Genomic DNA, 21,650 nt, shown 5'->3' with positions numbered 1-21,650 from the left:
AATGGCGCTCGTAGGCCCCTGTGGATTCAGCATGATTGAATGGTGCTCATTATAATAGTGAAATCGATGTAGCCCGGCGTTTGTCTTCTCCTGCAGCTTGCCCAGGTTGTTAATCGCTCAAGAATACGCTGTTCCTTTTTTGCCCGCCCCTCTTGGCTCCGTGTCCTCTGGCGTTTCTGGACATCGGGATATCCAAAAGAATGTGGCGAGGCCGTGGTTTTGCCGGGTCCGCCTCATTCCTCACAGACAAGCCCCATTTAATTCTCTCCAACGGGGGAGACAATACGGGTGGCGGGGCGAATGAAAAGACAGCTTGCTGCCTCCATTGTTCTCCAGCAGCCAAATGAACTCAGTAATCAAACTGCCATTGGTAATGACAGCTAATTGAATAGAAACAATAGGGCTTGATAGCACTCCCTCTTACAGTGAAGGGAGAGAGGGATGGATGTCTGTCGAAAACCACAAACAAACCAGTGCACACACAACCACACACACACACACACACACACACAACAAAATGTCACAAAGGCCCTCTTCCCTGCTGAATAGAACATCTGGATTCCTCACTCAAAAAGCTGTAGCACGTTTCTTTTTGGTATTCAGCTATGACTTGAAGCGAAGGTCCTCTCCATTGAGGGTGTTGCCCCCTCTGGCTGAGGGCCCAACACATTTCCCTCAATGGGCCCTGGAGACCACCCGGCACCGGTTCTCCATCCAGATCTGTCCCCTTTGAGCAGCTCCCAAACAACCGCTATGCTAAGCAGCAGAATCCACAAAGACACACAGCGGGCATGAGATATGTCGAGCACATGCCCTCCCAGCCCTCCCCACAAACACATACACACCATTTAAATCCGGCTCCTACATCTTTTCACCCAATTCTTTGTCCACGTCTTTGTCTTGTGGCACATTCTCATTCCCTGTCTTGTTTGTGTCCGTTCTGCATGTGTGAGCTCCGATCCCAGCTTCCAATGCAGGAGGGCAACCTAATTCGTTCCTTTTGTACCTGCTCCCAAATCCCATCACTCAGCCAGGCCGGGATTGTCCCTCAGTTAATGGAAAGGGGATCCTCAGGGAAATTGTGGTGGGTAATAATAAACCAACCTGCCATGAAGCCAAGTCGATATTCAAAGCATTACGGTTGAGCAGGACGACAGCTCAGAAATCCATTACTTCTTGTATTTTTTGGTGGCACTACTGTATTACACTTCCAAGGTGCTACATTTCATTGTCACGGTCCTTCCGTGTCGGCCACATGTTCTGATTGATGGCATCACTGACGCTGAGACGGGACATTCCTATGCGCTTTTATGAAATTAGGGATCAGACCATACCGGGCCTCCGAAGCTGGCCGTCGTCAAATAGCGCTGTGATTCAGCACGGGCCGGGATTGGCCGGAGCCAAACTCCCGGCCCAGCTGACATTAGCCATCGTTAATTCAAGCAGACAGTTTCGACAGGAGCTTTTAGTGATTCAAAATAGGAGTCAGCGAAGAGGTGGAACAGATTAATTCACAAAACCTGCCCCTTTTACCCTGCAATAAGGTAGCTATGGTCATATATCTAAAACTGTGACCTTGATATGATTCTTGCAATTTATGGTTTGACCTGTAGTTCTCGCAGACACAATCCATTTATTTTGAGTAAAACCGTTCTCCTCCATTGATATCTTGTCAGACTCTTATGGACTGGAAATGATGGAGAAGAGAGTACATAAAACTTTGACTTCATTAGCAGAGTGCAGAGCGGTGTACCCACTTGATGAAGAGTGGTTATCAGCTGCATTTGTTTTGCAGAAATTTGGCAGATTTTACACAGCTCCTGTGATTGACTGTTTCATGTCTCATCAAAGAAGCATTAAAACCTGTGGTTCGGCTGATAGAAATCTATGTTCGACTCAGTAGTGGGAGACATTATTCCGCTCTCTTTCTGCCCGTGGACAGCACCCAAGACGCCCCTATCTGATTGGCTCATGTTGAGAGGACCGTGGAAACAACAAGCACTCTGATTGGACCCTGGGTGGCTGTGGCCCTCATTCATTCATGCAGAGCCACGGGGTTGCAGAAAGAGAGAGAAAAAGAAACACAGGGCGGGTGGTGTTGTTGGAGCTTCTATCAGTCTCTGACTTATCTCCACACATGCTTGCCCTGAAACTATATTTTCCTGGCCAAAGTGGGGAGCACACAAAGCAGAACCTGACAATGTTCCTTCTTCATTTTCCGCCTGGACTGAACTCCATTCTCTCTGTCTTTCTCTGTGGCAGCTGATTATGATGTCCATTCTCTCTTATCTACTCGGCTCCGCTTGGCTTCTAATCAGCAGCCGGCACTCCACTGCCACTCTTCCTTGTTCCCGCTCCCCAGACCACAGCACAGCACAGCACAGCACAGCTTTTTTTTTTTTATTTTTTTTTTCCTAGACAGTGGCCTGCTTCCTCTTGTTTGTTGTTAGACTTCCTGCTGACTCGAGACAAACAAAGCCCGACTAGTGTTTCTGAAACAGTCAGCACAATCTACTTTTGACAAACCTGGATTAGTCGGGAGAATTTGCTATTTTATTTAACAAAAGAAAACTTCTTGTTCAGCTTACAAACACAAAAATATAAAGCGATTTGCTATAAGGCAGATACCTCCCTTTCTGTTTTTTTTTTGTTCCGGTGATATCGTTCCACTTTGTCAAACCATCTCATTATTTCAGTATCCGATTTGAGTCTCATTTGCATGGCGAGCTCAAAGGAAGCTCCAGCGACTGGCTGATTGGGAAGTGTGATTGCATTTGTAATTATATTGATACCTACAGCAAGTTAATGTGATTATTAACACCACCAAACTTGAACAATTATCTCTGTGATTACATTATGCTGACATGGGCCGAGTGTCGGCACGGGAGACGGGCTATCGGAGGTTTCTGCCCAGACAGCTGCGCGCGGAGTCATTTACTGCACTTTGATTAGAGTCAGCTACATTCTGCCCTCCATCTGCACTTCAGAACAATAGAACATGTTTTGATGAGGCGGGCATTGAAAAGAAAAAAAATCCATTCAAGGCAGCTGGATGAGTAAGTGAGAGAGCAAATACATTCTGTTTCATCCAGCACGGTAACAACGCATATTGAAGAGGCATGCTTTCAAACTTCTAAGTGTGCTGACTTCAAAATGAAAGTGTGAGAGTAAAGACATCCCCCTTCCTCCCTCCTCTTCCTCCCTTGCTTTTCAGTAGATTAAAGATTGACTAACATATGGAGAAGGAGTCTGTTTGCTTTGTCGGGCCAAAACAACAGCCCTGTTGGATTAACAGTGAGTCTTCTTCAGAGGAGAGGAAGGACTTGAGCTGACATGTCGCTCCTGTTCCTCCAGTAGAAAGTAATTACTTGGCTTCTATTACTATTTATGCACTGAAACGAACCTTAAGCAAAAGTATCATTACAAATTCAGCTTTAGTTGGTGTGACCGTGCTGTTGTTTTTTGTGACAATGCGTGACAAGAAGAAGAACAGGGTGAAAGTGAGGGATGTTAAAGAAAGAGCAGTGTCATCTGGCTGACACATAATTATATATTTTTTTTTTTACATAAAGATTAGGAGCTGAACTTTAACTGCCCCCAAAGCCTTGGCAATAGACTGTCTAGACTGTCTGTTCACCAGGTGGAAATGCCTTTCAATTCACTGTTATGAAAAACAAGTGAGCAGTAAGCATTGTATATGTAAAGGAACAAACAACACACACATACACTGATGAGATACTGGAATTATCTTAATTTGTTTCATCAGTGTAATTAAACTTCACAGAGGAGACTCTGGAGCTTGAATGCCCCCTTCTTGAAATCAAACCTCTCCAGGCTGGTTGCATTAAAAGCTGCACTGCCCTCTCCACTAAAACCTGGTCTGTGGTAAGAGAAGAGAGGAGAAGGGCTGTAATTGGGGCTGTACAGTAATAATGTGTTTAGTGTGGGCAGCACTCTCCTCAATGTTAACATGCCAGACCATTAATTGGCTAATGGACTATATATGGTTCAGAGCAGGGGGGGTCTCTGTGGGGAAGGGGAATGAGAGGAGCTGGAAGTGAAGCAGCTGTTGCAGGTGTGTGAGGTTACAGAACAGAAAAACGGACTCCAAAATCTGTTTCCTACAAATGCGTTTAGATGCTACTTACCTGCTTGATGTTTAACTGAACTTTGGGGTGAAGGACCCCAAAGACAGCGGCGTGTTATCCAGGTGTTCAGGCTACCAAAACAGCTGGTTATGATTTGGAAAAGACCACGTAGGGAAAAATCAAAACACATAAAACCTTGTGCTTTAAAGGCAAGTGTAGACATTTGAGAGTAGTTGATTTAAACCTGCATCTACTCTTGATTCACAAGTCTGCAACATTGTGAGACCTGCCAGTTCACACCAAAACAAGACAAGACGGTGTGACATCTTCATAGTAACGACTCTGTACTTCCATTTTAACTGCTGGCTTTTCAGGCTTTTTTTGTAGCAGGATATAATTTGTAGGGTATTAAAACATAAATGAGTATAATGACAGTGAGTTACTTGCAACAGTTGCATTTTTAGTAGTGATGAAACAATGAACATTTAAAAAAACGAACGGTCGAGAAATTGAAGTCACCCATGGGTGCTTCAACAGAACACCCAGAGGGTTTCTGCAAATTTAAGCCATGAAGTCGAGACAGGAGATCTCCCCTCTTTTGTCTTTTTCTGGATCAGCTTGTGTTGAGTAAGTTCGAAGGCTTGTATCATTCAGACACGGCTGTTCCTCATAAATTGAGGCGGTGATCCTCTCCTTCTTTTATCCAAAACTCCGCTGACAGCTTGCAACTGTTGTGACACGCTGACTTGGCTACAAGCTGATTGGTTGTTCAAAGAGGGGACGTGCACTATGGTCTGCTCATTGGTTATTTGCCATGCTGAGTCACAGGAGACACCATCGGGTAGTTTAAGTCGAACTGACAGACCAGTTCTCACTTCTACAACTTTTCCTGTAACGTTCTAAAACAGTTACATCCTGGCATGAATCTTTGGTCTGAAATTGGGCAGTAAATTTAATCTAAGCCACACTTGTTCTCTAACTTCAACCTGTACTCATTATAATAGGAAATACGAGTCAAGTATAGTGACAGGCAGCATTTTAGTGATACAATTGAAATATGTATTTACTTCTTATGTTAATAATAATAAGTCCAAATGCACTATATGTACACTAATGTTTAGAAGGTACAATGTTGACCACGATCCCCATCTTAGTTTCACATTTTCTAAGTAAAATTCAAAAACAAGTACAGCTAAGGCTGATTGGAGTCTTGTTAGTTGGGAGTGTTGTTAGTTTGGTAAGTACGTTGTATTTGGTCATCAATTCCTGCATAACCAAAGTAGTATAACCTAAATGTATGACCTGATGAGGCCTCTAGAAGTTAAAGAACTACCAAGTTATTGCAATTCACTATAAAAGAAATGAGGATATCGACAAAATGTTATGGCAATTGATCTAATTGTTTTTGAGACAGTTCAGGTAGAATTCTAAATTTCAAGCACATGGTGATGCTAAATATAAACTAAAGTCATTATAATTTATCATCTGGGGTACTATCAATATCTGTTTAATCCCTTAAAGCTTTTAGATGTTTCACCAGATACGTCAAAGCTTCGGTCTGTTAATGGTGCTGAATGAAAAGTCAGGGGATCGCCGCACTCATTCCGATTAGCCCTCTGGGCTCCATAAATGCCTGTTCAAATTTAATTTATCAATGAATTTAAAGTAATTTAATTTTATGGCATTCCATCCATTTGATGTTGAGATATTTCTGTGTTTACCAAAGTGGTGGAAAAACCAAGCCACCGACCAACAGACTGACACTGTGGTCCCTTACAGATATGTCACGAGGGGTGTTAAAATGTACTCGTCCAAAACAGTTCTCCTAACGCAAACTAGATGGACACTGTAAACTCTTGACACAACAATTACAGTCATCTTTGGAATACAGCTTTCAAATATGAGTTTGGCACAGACTGACCCTCTGTCACCTGGCGAGGGATGGAAAGCTGACACCAGGTGATTGCCCAGCTTTTCTTCATGACAGCCAAAACATGTTGGAATAGGCCTGTCACAGCAGAGTGACAGGTTTGGATTGTATTTGTTTTCTCCACAAACACTCAGACAGACTAATATTTTCTACGGCAAAAAAGAACCATAACTTTTCCCCTGTAAAATGGGAAGGATGTGATACATTGGAACAAGTTGAAGTTGAAAAGAGCATAAAAGTAACAAGACAGGGTGGATCCAGATGTAATAATGCTAATGACAACAGCATGACTCACAACTTTGGCATTTTTGCTTGTTAATATCCTTTTATTGAAATGCACCTATTAGCCTTATCCATGTTAGACTCCTGAGGCCTGGAAGAGAAGACTCGAGCTTGATGTCGCCAGTCTAGCCGAGGCCATTATCTAATCCCAAATGTCAATATTGCCATTTTTATGAATCTGATTAGTCCATAAAGCGCCAGAGGGCCTCAAGATCCCAGCGGACTTCCGTGAACCTGCGGTAACATCATTGTTTGGTCCTTCCTGGCAGAGATCTGACATCACTTTAGCCAGATGGTAGGTGAAAGGGCTTCTGGGAATTAGTGGTTTTTTTTGTCTGTGTTCGGCTTGTTTTCTATTTCCTGACAACTCGAGCCAAAGTGAGACCACTCCAACTCCACACATCTGAGTTAATAAGTTTCACAGTGTACCTGGTCCACGACAATGCAAAAAGACACCACACCAGCTCTGAGGTTTTTATACATGACTGCACATCATGCAACATTGCATCAGCCCTCCATCTAAATCTCATCCCGAAGATAATGCTGAGAAAATGGGATTTTGGGCGGCTAAAAATAAACAAGGCAGTCTATGGGTAGGATATGGGAATTGGGTTAATCCGGCACTGAAAAATGGTGATTGTTTGAAACGTGATTACTGTTATTAAAATACACAGACATGGGAGTGGGAGCTCCAGGGGGGATTCTCGCTCTGTTCCAAACCCGTCAATCATCTGTGAGGAGCAGCAACAGGGGTCAGAGGTCAGTTATGACCTGAGGTAAGAGGGAAGTGGAGCACCAGTGGGAGGTATAGCGTGCTTGTATCCGTGTGTTACCCTACAGCACATATAACATCTGGAACCAGTGAGCAGTCTGGTGGCTGCTGCCGGGGTCGCCACAGTGGGAGGTCACCCCCCCCAACACTGTCCACCTCCCTGCTCCTGCAGCGGCAGCTCTCCTCGCTCCCATGCAGCACCATGACTGACTCTTGTTAGCCGTGGACAGATGGGCATTCACACTGAACTATTCTCTGAGACAGGAAAGGCCTGTGAAAGGCTCTGTTGTGTGGAAGAGGTCCCGGGGAGAGCAACAGCATGGAGGGAGAGGAAGGGGCGGGAAGGAGGAAGAGGAGGTCTGACTGTCTGCCTCCCACCTTCTCTTGTTAGAGGTCCTGAGGGATGAGATCAGTCCACTCTAATGATTAATTTCTCATGGAAAGCCGCATACTGTATTTGACTGGTGCTATATGGCTTCTCTCAGTAGAGAGGAACACATTTCTCGGTTACTCAGGGGAAGACAGACTCTTCAGAAGTTTGTGGAGGAGAGGCCTCTTCTGAAGTCTGGACTGATCAATATCTGAGATTAAACTTAAAAGTTGGAATGCTGCAGTAAACCTCTCTGAAGCCGGGACCGAATATTACACAAGGTCTTTTCTCTTTATCCTGGGTTGCTTCCTTACTCACATTACATTTCTTGCCACTCAATATCTGAAATACCATCAAATATCTGCTTGTTCCTCCCACTGGGTATGTTTAGTCTCCACAAATAAAAAGAGTAAGTAAGCATCTTTGTTTGAGTTATGAGACATTTCAAATTTTAACTTTATCAATCTTGTAAAAACAACATTTATACTGGCTGGGCTGAGAGATATCATGGAAATAGGTTGCCAACCCTCCAAATAAACAAATGCAGGGCCTGAAAGATATAAAAAGAATATTTTAAGAACCACTTAATATCGGGCAATTTGATATGGTTCTTTTGCACTTGCTTAAGTTGGCGAGAGTCCTAGTTTTACCCAGAGACAAAGGAAAAGAAAAGCAGCTGCAAAACATTCCTCGCTTTTCTCCATTTTAAATTACTCAAAACCACTTTGAACTGCGAAGAAAAACTTTACCATTTGTCAGGCTCATCATCTGAAACTTATTCATTGATTAAATGTATTTCCATCACAGTTTGAGCGATGATGTCCATGTCATCAAATATTTGTTTAAGGTTGCAAAGTTCATTCCCAGTGATGTGTTTTGGCATCACTGTGCATCATTTTTACACTGCCAGATTTTTTTTTTTTTTTAATAAAGCCAAATTCAATGTGTTTCTCCCAGAATACAGGCTAAGACACGGGAACTTCGGGAGAGGCAGGCGAAGGAGAGAGAATACGCCGAGATCCAAGATGTGGTGAGCCGCAACTTCAGCTCTGACGAGGAACACACCTACGCTGGCATCGGATCGTTGGACTCGTCGGTAGACAGCAGCAGCATGGACCCTTACAGCCACCACTACCATCTGCCTCAGAGTCCCCAGAACCCTCAGCCTCCCCTGAGCCTTCCGGACCACGGTCCACCCCTGGAGGCGCTGTACGCTCAGGTCAACAAGCCTCGCAATGGACGTCCTGCAGCTCCAGACAGGTAGGCAACCTCCCCACAGTTCATCCACAATAATCTCTGTACAACACTGTGTTCTCTGCCGTTCGTATCCATTCGAATGACACTAACTAGCTTTGTGCATTGTGCTTGTGCAACAGTCAAGTTCATTTACACCTCATACATAATGTATAAGCAGTGGTGTGATTGTATTTGCTCACTTTTACTTGTCACGGGTGACTCATGGTTCACCGAAAAACAATGATTTTCGCACAGGGCATGCTTCGTCCCACAAGGCCCCCCTCCGCTCCCGTGCAGGCAGGTAAAACAACAGGAGCCCATCAGTAATTCTCCATGTGTTACAATTTAATATCAGGGTTTTTTTGTCATTATCCTCGGATCACAGGTAATCCTCCCCGGCCTCGCACACACCTTTTCAGAGAGTCACGCTGCATCTGAGTTCAGCTTCCGAGTCACTGGGGGGTTGTAATGCTCTTCCATGTCAACACAAATATTTGAAGTGAAAACCATGTCATACCGAGCTGTAGTTTCAGATTACTGTGTTAGTAGGTGGTTACCAAAAAGGCAGTGTGCAATCTTGTAGGTTTTTATGTATTTATTTGTTGTTTTTTAGCGTGACTTATCAGGAAAGTGCCCATTTTTTTCATTAGTGTTATATGCTCTCTGAAATCCCAAAATGTACTGTTGAGCTAAATAATCCTAACCATATAGCAATCAGCAGTGTCTAACAATAACACTACAGACACAAAATAAATTGAATTGTTGTGAAACCAATACTTGCTGTTGAAAAGTTTCCACAAGCAAGCAAGGAAACTGCAGAATGAGGACGAGTGCAAATGCATTTTCTTACGAGGGAATTAGGTCAAGTGATTTTACACATCTTTACACATCACCCTTACAGAAAAAGCATGTGTTTCCCATGTTTTCCACGTGATCACATGTAGGACACATGTTGCAAGTTTTCACAAGTTTCCCCATGGGACTCACACATTACACCATGAAAATATCCAAAACCACATTTCCATTGGCCAATATATATGTTTCACCTGGTCACATTCTAGTGTATGTGGTCATGAGTTTTTGCATGTGAAATTCATGTGATTTTTCTGTAATGGTATGTATCTATGATCTCTTTAAATGTTACAAATGTAATTTATCTCCATTGTATTTTAGTTGTTGTTGTTGTTGTTGTTGTTTTTTTTTAGATGATTCCTGATGCTTGTTTCTCTACTTGGTTTAACCCTCGTGTTGTCCTTGGGTCAAAATGACCCGCAGCTGTGTTCAACCAATTTCTATTTTATTTTCATATTTTTTGGGATCATTGGTGACAATGAGACTGTGAGGGTTTCTTTAAAGAATGATGACCAATGATCCCAAAAAAATATAAAAATATAGAAATAAAATAGAACTTGGTTGAACACAGCTGCGGGTCATTTTGACCCGGGGACAACACGAGGGTTAAGTGATATGAGGGTGCACGTTTCCTCAAAGTCATATCTAGTGGTGACAAGTCAGGAGACCTCTATTCTCCCAGAAACTTTCAGGGTGTAATTAAAGAGCAGGATAATACCCTCCTCCTGTGACTGACATCCATCACTTGAGGGCTTATGACCTTTCTCTGCTTGGTTCTGGGCTCAGATGTGATGTGCCACCATGTGTGATGAAGACAGAGCACCTGTGTGTGAGTGTGTTTTTAAGAGGATTTAGAAACCTGTAACCCTCCCATGACAGTCAGGGTAGAAATGACAAGGTTATCTGTCCCTTCTGATAGCCAACTAAATCCACGTGCCAATACATTCGGGGCTTAGTGACGGCCACCGATCTCAGTGTCTAAAGTGAAGGTTACCTCCACATGGTTCCTCTGGATAGCTTTGTTGCAGTCAAAGCAACTACCCACTGCTCAGGCAGAAGTTGGCAGGAAGCCTGGCAGGTAGTTGAATAAAGAATGTGAGACGATGCTTGACTGGTGTTCAGCGAGTGTGTGTATTCAGATCACAATAGTCTGAGATGTTGGTCAGTGATAGGCACGATGCTATTGATTCTCAGTGGGAATATAAATACGCTCTGTGCAGTGAAACAGTATAAAGGCCTTGTGAGAGATTATTCTCTTTTTTTTTTCTCCCTCATTGCCAGCAGGAATATTAATAGCAATCTGCTTCGTGGTTATGTTGTAAGAGTAATGTAATCTTCCTCCGGCATGATATATCATTTTAAAATCGCAAAAAGTTTTGCCTGTTTGATTCACTCGGATTTTGGCCAAATTTCCTCAAACCATCTGGGAGCTGTTTCATATTTCAGTTGTTTTGATCTCATAATTTGGTATAACACAATTATTGTATTTTAATATGCACATATTACACTTTTTATGAACTTTTTTGGTTTAAAAGAAACAAACACAAAAACTGTAATGTTCCCCCTTTTCTCTTGTTTCTTGGAAATACTGAGCTCTCACCTTTGCAGGTTTATTTCAGCATGAAAAGCTTAGTGTTGCATGTTAATTATAAATACAAGCTTATATTTGGTTTGGGGTCTGAGCTTTGAGTATTGATAGCACAGTATGGAGTTTTATTTGCAGGGACAGGATTAGCTGCTGCGAATGTTGTGATTTGATTTGAAATATGCACCACATGTTCAACACTGCGTTTTTGTTTTGCACCTCTTGCTGCTTTGCATATCTTGTGTATGCCAGCCCAGCTGTGCGCCTGTAATATTTGTCTTGCTGCCTTTGAGATATAATAATATTCACTGGTTCTTATTTCACTCAGAGGCTTTCTATTTACAATGTGCAAAAAGGAGCTTGAAACACATTCAGATTCGAGACTCTCGTCACTTGTCTATCATAACAAACATAAACAGTAATTTGCATTTCTAAATTAAACTTATTGGAACTTTCATTGTGAAGTATAAATCGCCAACACAACAGAGTTTTCAATCATTTCTAACTAATCCATGTATCAAGACAGCAAAATTGGACTTTTGATTTACCTTTTAATTATATGACTTACAATTTCTACCCTTTTTAATCCTGCTGCTGCTACTTAACCTCACCGTGTGTGTTGTAACTGCAAAGATAACCCGAATTTCCTGCATGAAGGTCAGGGAAAAGGAAGTAGATGAAGTTTGTTCTTAGAAGGCAACTCACTCCTGGCTGTCAATCAAGTCTCCAGTGTGACACGGGGAATGAGTAGCGTTTAACTCTGACCGATACTGTTACCTCTTTCTGAGGTGGGCCCTGCGGGAACACACTCTGATCAAAGGGCCAGATCAAGAATCCTATTTTACAGGGATATTTGAGTTAAGATCTGACAGGAAGCGAGTGCCAACACACCTGAAAGAACTGCAACATGACATGCAAACGAGTAACTTACTTAAAAACAACCCCGACTGAATTTACCACACTAGAATAAACAGGCTGCGGTGTGAAGCAGTATACAACTCCCAACATATAAAACACTACTAAATAAGTCTGAGAACTGATTCACACATTTCATGCCATGAAGGGAAGATTACTTTTCAGATTTGTTTGTACATATAAAAACAAAGTACGCACTCTGTTGTTGGCCAGCTGCCACTATCTATTACAGCATAGTAAATAATATTATATGAGGGTAATACCGTGGTGGCAGTCGTCTCCTGATTATCATATGACCTCCAGAAGCACAAAACAACTGCACAAGTGTTACCTTGTAAAACTGGCTCCACAGACCAACTGAACGGACATAAATTGAGTTACAATTAGCTGTTAGCCTTTCTTTTATAACAGTCTTCTCTGGGAAAAAACATACAGAATGCTTAATGGTGGCAGTGAATGTGTTGGTAGGTGAATACGCTCGACCTCTTCTGTGTTTTTCATATAAAAGCCTCCGTAACAAACATTAGCGTACCTGGGAAAAATATGGAACATTTTTAGTTGATGATTAATTGTCAAACAATTAATTGCAATGAATTGTGTTTTTTCTGGTCATTGTCTGCCACTCTTTTAGTATTAACCTAATTACATCCCAATAATAAACATTTTAAGGAGCCAAAGAGACGTTTATTAGCACTGAACATTGGAAAAATACAAACTTCAGGCATTGTGAACAAAAAATGCACAGGGCACATATTATATAAATAAAACCTTAAATACACAAAACCTTTCAGTGAAATATATAAAGAAATGACTGATAAGGACACAGCGTGATCAAAATAAACAGCCCACTATGGTGGCGATAATTCTCCACTCATGTGCCATTAAAGCAAAAGAACGAGATGACGTCATTAAAAGAGCAACAGACAAACCTCAAATGGGGGAAAGCAGCGTGGAAACAATGACATGTGACATTTTGGTGTGTTTTATTCAGCTATTTTTATGTAGATGAGTGAAAACAATTATGAAAAATGATTGCGGTCAGCTCAAATAATAGATTATCAGGTGATTCTGAAATACGGTAAATGTGACGGGCCGAGTAAAAGGACTGTCCTTTAGATCCAGTCTGCTAATTAGGGGCCCTCAGGTTGATGTGTGTGTGTGTGTGTGTGTGTGTGTGTGTGTGTGTGTGTGTGTGTGTGTGTGTGTGTGTGTGTGTGTGTGTGTGTGTGTGTGTGTGTGTGTGTTACACATGAGGGGTGCTCCTTTTTCAACGAGGTGGGTCCAAATGCCTCCAATTGCCAATTAATGTACATTATAGCTTTGCATCTTGGACTCATATGCTTTGTGTGTTTATATGCATGCGCTTTGGTTTTATGCCTTAATAAAGCCATTCACCCATGACTCTAAGAGGCTTACAAAGTTGCACTCTTGTTTATCCACTACAGTTCATAAGAAGAGGCTGCAGCTGGGTAAATAGCCCGGGTATGCACCTCTCTCTCTAATAGAGCTTTGGTAATGGAGCCCTAATGGGAAGGTCACTGTGACTGTAAAGCTGGAATGAGTCAGACCTGAGCCTATAAAACCCTCGGAGATACGAGGACCCCTGGTTGCTGTGGGCGTCCAGAGATCCTACCCACTCCGCCATATCAGGTTTTACTGTTCCTCTGTGGGATCACGGTACAACAAGAGCTCATTTGACCATTTATTACTCACCTCCACGTTATTAGAACTGGCAGCTCCAGTGGTGTTTTGACAATGCTGTCAGACTCAGTAAAACTAAAGGGCACCAATAGAAATCTGGGGTTTATTTATATTCCATTTTGTTAAAACCCTCATATAAAGTAAACATAAATATCACATTTCACCCTAAAACTTGTAACATGAATTTTGCTCTCTCAATTACCAAGTTTACATGAAAGTGAGCCAGACGTAAACACCTGAAGACAGTTTTCTTTTTAGATTGTTTTGTTTCACCTTATTAAAAGAAAAAGGCCAAACCTAGCAAAATGGAATGACCTCATTTCTTGACAGGCAGCTAAAGAGTCAACCGCTCCATCTGCTTAGGGACCGGGTGGTTTGGGTGACTGGCGTTGGATGCTGCGTTTCAGAACGACAACCTTGACAGGTGCCGGGCTCGGTGGGATTTGTGGGAAGCGAGCGTGAAACAAAGCATCACCTTTGAAACTGCAATTTGATTGACTGCTGCTCCCATTACCCAGTCGCGTTTCTAAAGCTCCTCAGAGCATGGGCAGGAAAGAGTCCGAGACACACAGAGAGGGAGCAGGGAGAAAAAGATATGGAGCTCACTGAGCTCAGCTGTGCAAAGCCCTTGAAGTCCCCTGCAACTCAGCAGCTCCGAAGAACCTAGCGAGCAGGCAGCAAAGAGAGAAGAAGAACCCAAAGATCCACCTTAAGAAACACTCACCGTGATGTTTTTTTTTTCCTTCTTGCTCAAAAAGTCCACTTTGCATGGTCCTGAAATATGAATTATGAGTTTGCTAATGCATTTCTGCAGCTGGTAAAAAGGTCAGGCTTTTCATCTGCAAGAGAAAGTTTGTGAGGATTTCTCCCCCTCTTTCCACCTTTCTGCTCTGAGACTTCTTCACTTGCAAAGTGGGAAAAGTTCATCTGCAGCGAGACACGCATTCACACCTCAGATGAAGATGTGCGAAGGTGCATCAAAAAGCTCAGAGGCTGCTCCTGTTGCACGCAAATGGTGAGCAGCATTGTGAGGTGCACGGAGCACAGAGAAGCTGTAATCTGTGTGAGTAAATACTCCATCTTTCATAGCTTGATCAACATCAGCAGAGAATATGCATCAAATTTTGTGTAAAACTTGGAAATTCAGCCGAGGAGATCCTTAAAATGCTTCAGAGAGCTGACGACAATAAAGCAATGGGCCGGGTGAGGGTGAGGAGAAGGTCACTTTCCAAGACCGAAAAAGGCACTCAGGACAGAAGCGCGACCAGCCGGCTATTCTTTGACATTTGTTGTGCACCATGAATTCATCTCCAGGGGTCGGACTGTCGACACCGAGTTCTACTGTGACGTTCAGGGGCGTCTGAAGGAAAACATTTGGTGCTGCCAACCTGAACTGTGGCCTGATGGCACACGTTTCTCGCCCACAACAACACAATCATTGCTCCACACCACTCCTACTCACCAGATTTGACTCAGTGCAGCTTCTTGTTGTTCCCCATAAGTTTGACACAACATTTGATATGTGCTCTCTGCTGAAGTTTCACCTGCATGGAGAGCTCGCAGCGGTCTCAAAACCTGTGTAACTCAGGTGATGATGTTGATCGAGCAACGAAACTTGGAAACTGAAAATGGCCTTGCAATAGTCTTGTAACTATTTAATCCACTCTCGTAGATCTGCCTACTGCTGTTAAAAAGCCCCCACCCCGACCCCTCGTTCTCTTCTGAGCCACAGGCTGATAGAGCTTTTATCCGCACTGTTGTTTTAATCATTATGACCGATAACTATTCATTTAGCCTCGTTTATTATCATCCCCATCATGCTTTTTGGATGAGAAAACTAAACAGTCACATTCCAGTGGAGTCACATAATCATTTGCTTCTGTTTTTCTCCAACTGCATTTGCTAAAATGAAGTCATCTAATGGTCCATACGGACAATAAGTTCAGTGTTCCACCTCAGTCAGATGATCACTGAGCCAGTCTGAAGTCATCACGGTCTTTTTTATTTTGTTCTCTGTCTCTTGTTTGGTGCCTGTAATTAACTCTGCAACCAACAATCAGTCTGTGTGATTTTCATAGTCTATATATTTTCATTTAGATGTAATCAAAATGAGATTAAGAACATTTTCTGACTGCAACATCTGTATCTTTGATTAAATCCTACCTCTCAATAATTCATTGGTAAACAAATGAATATTTTACGACCCTTGCATCTGTGTTTATACTTTAATAACACCTCGTAAGTCTTTAATAATGCTTTCTTGTTGTTCCCGCGGGAGTCAAATTGATATGTCTGGCATCAAGGAACAGTTTGCTTTAATGAGACATTAGCGCTTACTAATTACATTTTACTAACTCGCCCGGTATCTCTGTTGGTCCAGGGTGTTTTTGTCTGGTGTATCCGCTTCCTTCGCCTCCTGTCGGCTGCCAAGTTCAACAAAACTTAAGAGTCAATTTTGACAAAATCACATTTTATTCCCACAGTCGTGGAGGAATGTTTTGTTTGTCTTTTTCCATCTGAGTGTGGGTGTGAAATTAGTATCACAGTGGAGGTATTGAGAATAAATACAGGACACCGACATGACAGGGAGAGTTCATGTGGAATGTGAGCTGAACGTGTAACGAATGAGCTCTCAGTCGAATCCTCAGGTCAGCTGGGTTTAGCTGAATCTGCAGGACATCCTCTGCACACTGCAGAGTCTCAACACCAGTTTGGAAAAGCCCCATGTAAACCCTATAGATATGTTACGAAAGGAGGGCGTGTGTCTGACACACACACATATTTCCACACTGACTTTTGCCCTTTTCTCCCAGCCTGCTCTGTGCTGTGGCGATAGAGCAGGAGGCCTAATGCACCAAATGTACATCAGCCTTATCACCGGGCTTCTACACAGATTGCAACGTGTATCTTCCAGGCAAAGCAAGTGAATTATTTTCCTGGTCTGTTTTCATCTTTATTTTTTACCCTCCCTTCTTGCTTCGGAAAGGGCCCTGTGGGATGGATGTGATGAGATGGAGCACACAGAAAGCAATTTATCCTCCGTTTGTACCATTACGTTCATTTAAGAAGGCAAACAGCCTGAAAGCAAATCGAGAAGGAGAGAGAGAAGGAAGGAGGGCGCATGAGAGAGAGGTGTAGACCCACCTCGCCTTCAACTCGACACCGAGTGGATCAAGCTGATTAAGGATCCACATACAGTATTTTATCAACGTCCTTCAAAAGCCTGGAAGACATGCGTACATGAATGAATTTTCACAAGATGAAAGGAAAGGAGGGGAGTGTGCCATTTAGGGCAGGCGTGCCCCAGCAGTGAAGATGGGTGGGGGGGGCTTTGAATATGGCCGAGGGCTGCCGAAGCCTCGTTGGTTGATCAGCACTGGAGGGCATCCCGTTCTCGGCAATCAGCAGCTGCAAATAGACAGTTAATCCCCCCTCAACTCTCCCTAAGGTGGCCGAAGCCTGACACCATACCTGACTGAGCCGCACAATGGAGAGATTTACTAAACAGACAGGCATTTGCCGACCCTGGCACGTTTTCCTCTACAATTTACAGTGACTGTGATGATTTGTTGTGAAAATGTCACAGCAACTAATTGGGAGAAAACACACGGAGAACGCGGTGTTAGCAAACGTGGAATATACTCTGAAATCCATTTTGATTGAGTAACACACCATTTTCCTTGAATATGAGGCTCCTGTGTGAGAAACCTCTGCTTTTCACATGATAGATAACCCAATTTCATAAACTAATCACGGGTCTCCTCCACTAAAGCAGCATCACTGCTTCCATCCCCACGACCCGCCGCTGTCACACAGCCTCTCCAGAAATAGATCAGCGGAGGAATGTGGTTGAGAGGCAGGTGACTGCGGAGCGTAGGTTTGCACTGTGAGCCGTGTCAGCGAGCAGATGACTCTCGCCTCTTCGTCCTCCTCACCTCACTTTCATCTCTCACTTCAGCTCCAGAAAATGTAAACACAGAAATACACATGAAAGCGACCTGAGATTGGCAGGCGAGGATCCTAACTGTTGCGTTTTTCCTTCTATGCTTTGATATTTTCAGGGGGTGAAGTGAGAAAGTCATTGTTTACTGTAGAGCAAAAGCTAGTGGAGGCGTCAGGGCTTCCCCTCTCACTGTGCAGACAACTTTTGGAGAGCATAAACTGGGCAAAAGAAGAAAAACAAATGTGACAACACAGCAGAACAAAGAATATGAAACACTGGTTCCTGTTGAAAAAAGGATTATTAGGCAGGAAAATAACAGAAGATACATAAAAATGTACTGGATCAGTTATTTTGTCATTGAATCAAGTAATTATAAATGAAAAAGCCTGTGAGCATTTTGTGTTGTTGATATGATGGAGGTTATTCTCTGACTAGATAATCAATTATTGTCTTCATTTGTATCGAACAAACCAGGTCACAGAATCAAGTAATTAGCCCCCTTAATTAAAAATGAAAAATGAGCCGTCAGTGAGTGTCGTCTTTTGTTGATATGATGGAGGTTACTCTCCGATTAGATTATCTATTGTTATCTTCCGTTGTGCCGATTCAATTCAGCTTTATTTTAAGTCTAAAATCACTTTCCTAAAACACTTTCATGAAACAGCACACAGCAAGGAAACAAACAACAACGTTAACAACGTTAAAAACATACTATTAGATTGTTGAATATTCAAAGAAAAAGTGTTAAAAACAACAGCAACTCATATCTGAGGCAGCACGACTAAGGTGACTCTGCATCACTCCTAACCATAAGGTTTGTCAAATAAGAAAGTTTTAAGCTGAATCTGAAAATCATTTCAAGTTGCAAAAACATGCAGCATGCAGACACCTTCCAATAACACGCTTACACGTGTTGCGGCTCGAACTGTTTTTGCCAGTACATTTGTCACAGAGATCCTGCAGTAGAAACTGTGATATGGTGAAAATATAGTTGTTGAGATTTCTTAAGCTAACAGAACCACCTTTGCATCATGAGCGGCAAACACTGAACAGCCTGCCAGCCCCGCAGAGCTTCTGGTAGCTGATATATGTGTAGTACCAGCACTAATTCTCTGTACATTCATACAACTTCAAACCTTAACTTTATACATACACGTTTAAATTCATAACATTATAAATGGAAAATGCCACTGCACAGCCATTAGAAATAATGTGTATAGAGCTTTAAGATTAGCTGTCTTCAAATAAGACTGTGCTGAACACTTTTTTTCTAAGTGGTCACTGGGGTACAACTGTATCAAGAAGTTAGTTCATTATTATCAAAAGCCTGCCAGTGTGCACAGGGCACATAATTAAATTTACCTTGCCCACATGTGAGCCAACGAGCCCATGCACTCCAGACAGAGTGGCATTAGTTCTCTCTATTTTAAGAGCAGTATCCATATTCTTTTGTCAGACGATGCCATTGTCCTTCCAATCCCCGTGCCTTGAACAGGCTTCCAGCGGCAAATCGGATCCCGGCGAAAGCCTTTGTAATTACAGGGAGCTGAATGGGTGAATACGTCCCAAATCCACAAGACCAGCCAGCGACACATTCCATCTGTCTTAAGCCTCCTTCCAATATTTGAGATTGAGTCATGAGGAGGTATTGAAATGTGTTTTCTTTTCTTGCTGTTTGTGTGAAAATTCTGTTAAGTCTTTTGAAAGTTCCCTGCGAGTTTTGTCATTTCCGTCATTCTCAGAAAAGTATAGGACTTTTACATCAAATCGGGAGAAGTAATTGTTTCCAGTATAATGGTGTTCCAGTCTAATTTAACATGTTGATAACATTTCTGTGTGGATGAATAATCCATACTGTAGCAGCCAAACGCACAACAACGATAGCTGAGGATTATTAGTAAAAAATAAGTAATTAGTATTAGTATCAGTAAGAAAGCTTCATCACATAGTTTAGAAAATGCAGGACACAAATATAACTTTCTGTTAAAGAGAATATTTCAAATATAACCATTGTCATTGTTCTTAAATTTCATAAAACAAATAAATAATTTGTTTTCCATGTCCAAGTTCATGTCACACCCCTGGCTCCGGATTGTTGGACAGCCACAACCTTTTCTACCTTGAGTTTTCGAGCGTATAACCTGTGGTCATAGAGAGAACACAGGGTTCATTTCCTGACTATCACTCCATCATCCCACACCGGTAGAACAGAATTAAACCTGACTCTAGCAGGGAAAGCCCGGGGGCTTCTCTGTATGCGTTTCAATCCACTACAAGCTGAGCCGGGGCCCAGACTCAGCTTTAGGGCCCCTCTAGCAAAATGGTACAAGCGCTTCGTTAGGTCACCTGAGCCAGACCTGTTTGAGCTCACTATGGGGGCTAATAAACCCCTGTGGAGGCCACCAGACATTTCTAATGCCATCAGCATGCCTGTAAAAATGCTCTCAGCCCCTCGCGATGGAGCACTGGCAGCACACGGCCTTGTTGGTCCGCGGTAATGGGCCCATGATGTCATCACGGATCATCGCGGAGCCAAAGGTCTGAGAGCCTGGCTTGTTTTCAAAGAAAAGCCAGCTTATTCAGGGGAATCACATTAGACGCTGTCAGTGTCCACTGTATCATCTGTGATTGGTGGGGTTTGTTTGTGCCAGAAGAAATTACTGGAGAAGTTAATAACCAAAGGCATTTTAACCTAGTCAGACTTATTGAATTGGTTTTCTGATTGGACCAAATGCCACGCTAGCTTCTAGTGAAAAAGATCTGCTGCTTCTGTTCAATGGCCTCTTATCTGGAACTGCACAGTAAATATTAAACTTTACATAAATGTGATCTTGTGTTTACTAAATTGTCATATAGCTGCCAATGAGGTGATAAATTCATTGATTTAAATTCACAAAATATGAGTACTTAAGAAGCAACCAGATGCTGTAAACACAGATGAAAATTTTTGCTTACAGTTTTTTGTCAATTACTGTATAATGGGCATTTTTCTGAGATCTGTTCATATGTGTGAGGGACTAATATAGTTATTTTATTGTTGGCCATATAAGCACTTAAAAACACCTGTGTGATTTCGGCCTCCCTCCGCTCCACCATCCTTTAGATTCACAGCCTCCGCGGCCGACAGTCTGTAAGCGTCCCGGTGAGAGACATCATCCCTGAAACACGGTCCTCTCCGCCGTGATTAAACATAAAGAATAATCCCCGTCCTGCAGTTATATGGCTGTCATTAAAGGCTCACTGCCAGACCGACCCGCAGTCACTTTCACCCCCGGATAATGGCCATGTTTTAGTGGTAGTCAGAGACGTCAATTAAAATCCACAGCTTTTTTTATTGCCTTTTGTAGGAAGTTGAGATTTATCCATTGCATGGCAGCTAGGGTTGACCAGCACTTTATGGTTTTGTGTTTATGGATCAGTATAATATGTGTGTTTGTATTGTAGTGCATTGCCACTCTTTCCTGGTATGTGTCAGTGTCTATGATTTATTAATAATGTATCAGACTCAGAGATGATTGTGCAGAATGACTTTAATAGAGTGCTTGATAGCGGGGGTGGGAGCACTGACTGGAAACAGAGTGGCTATCAGATGATGATGCTGACAGTGGAAGAAGAAAAAAATGACTGTAGTGTGTATGGTTTAATCCATAGAATTACTTCCTGGTGTTCTTCTCTTTTAAAATATGTGCTTAATGTGTAATTATGGTATTTAGGCTGCACCCCTCCAACCGGGAGGTCAGAGGTCAGCGTCAGCAGTCTTACAGTGATACTAAGCCGTGTGACTTCAGTATGCTCAGTAACTGCTGACTGGGGTTTGAACATTTGTGCTTGTTGTTGTAGGAGCTTGTTGTAGTGGTTTGTAAAGGCCATTTTCAACCGGTTTCGTCTGCGAAGCGTCAATTAAAGTCAACGCTTCATATCCCACCAGTTGTGCCGCGGGTCGTCGCACCGCATCTTTCAAGACAGGCGGCGAGTC

The 21,650-nt window shown here is 42.6% G+C and overlaps 1 protein-coding gene across 1 annotated transcript in view; it reads left to right on the top strand.

Annotated features, from left to right (window-relative positions):
* The window catches only part of LOC138199320 (partitioning defective 3 homolog), a 362,202-nt gene that overhangs the window by 274,388 nt on the left and 66,164 nt on the right, over positions 1–21,650 (top strand). The window contains exon 21 of the mRNA XM_069151329.1: positions 8,400–8,702. Within this exon, the coding sequence (XP_069007430.1) occupies positions 8,400–8,702 (303 nt within the window). The remainder of the gene's footprint in view (positions 1–8,399; positions 8,703–21,650) is intronic.

The sequence above is a fragment of the Embiotoca jacksoni genome, unplaced genomic scaffold (assembly GCF_022577435.1).
Source record: "Embiotoca jacksoni isolate LCO1_2020_lvr unplaced genomic scaffold, fEmbJac1.0.p SCAF_17, whole genome shotgun sequence".
NCBI lineage: Eukaryota > Metazoa > Chordata > Actinopteri > Embiotocidae > Embiotoca > Embiotoca jacksoni.
The sequence above is the reverse complement of the archived record's forward strand: the minus strand, read 5'-3'. Positions and strand labels throughout refer to the sequence as shown.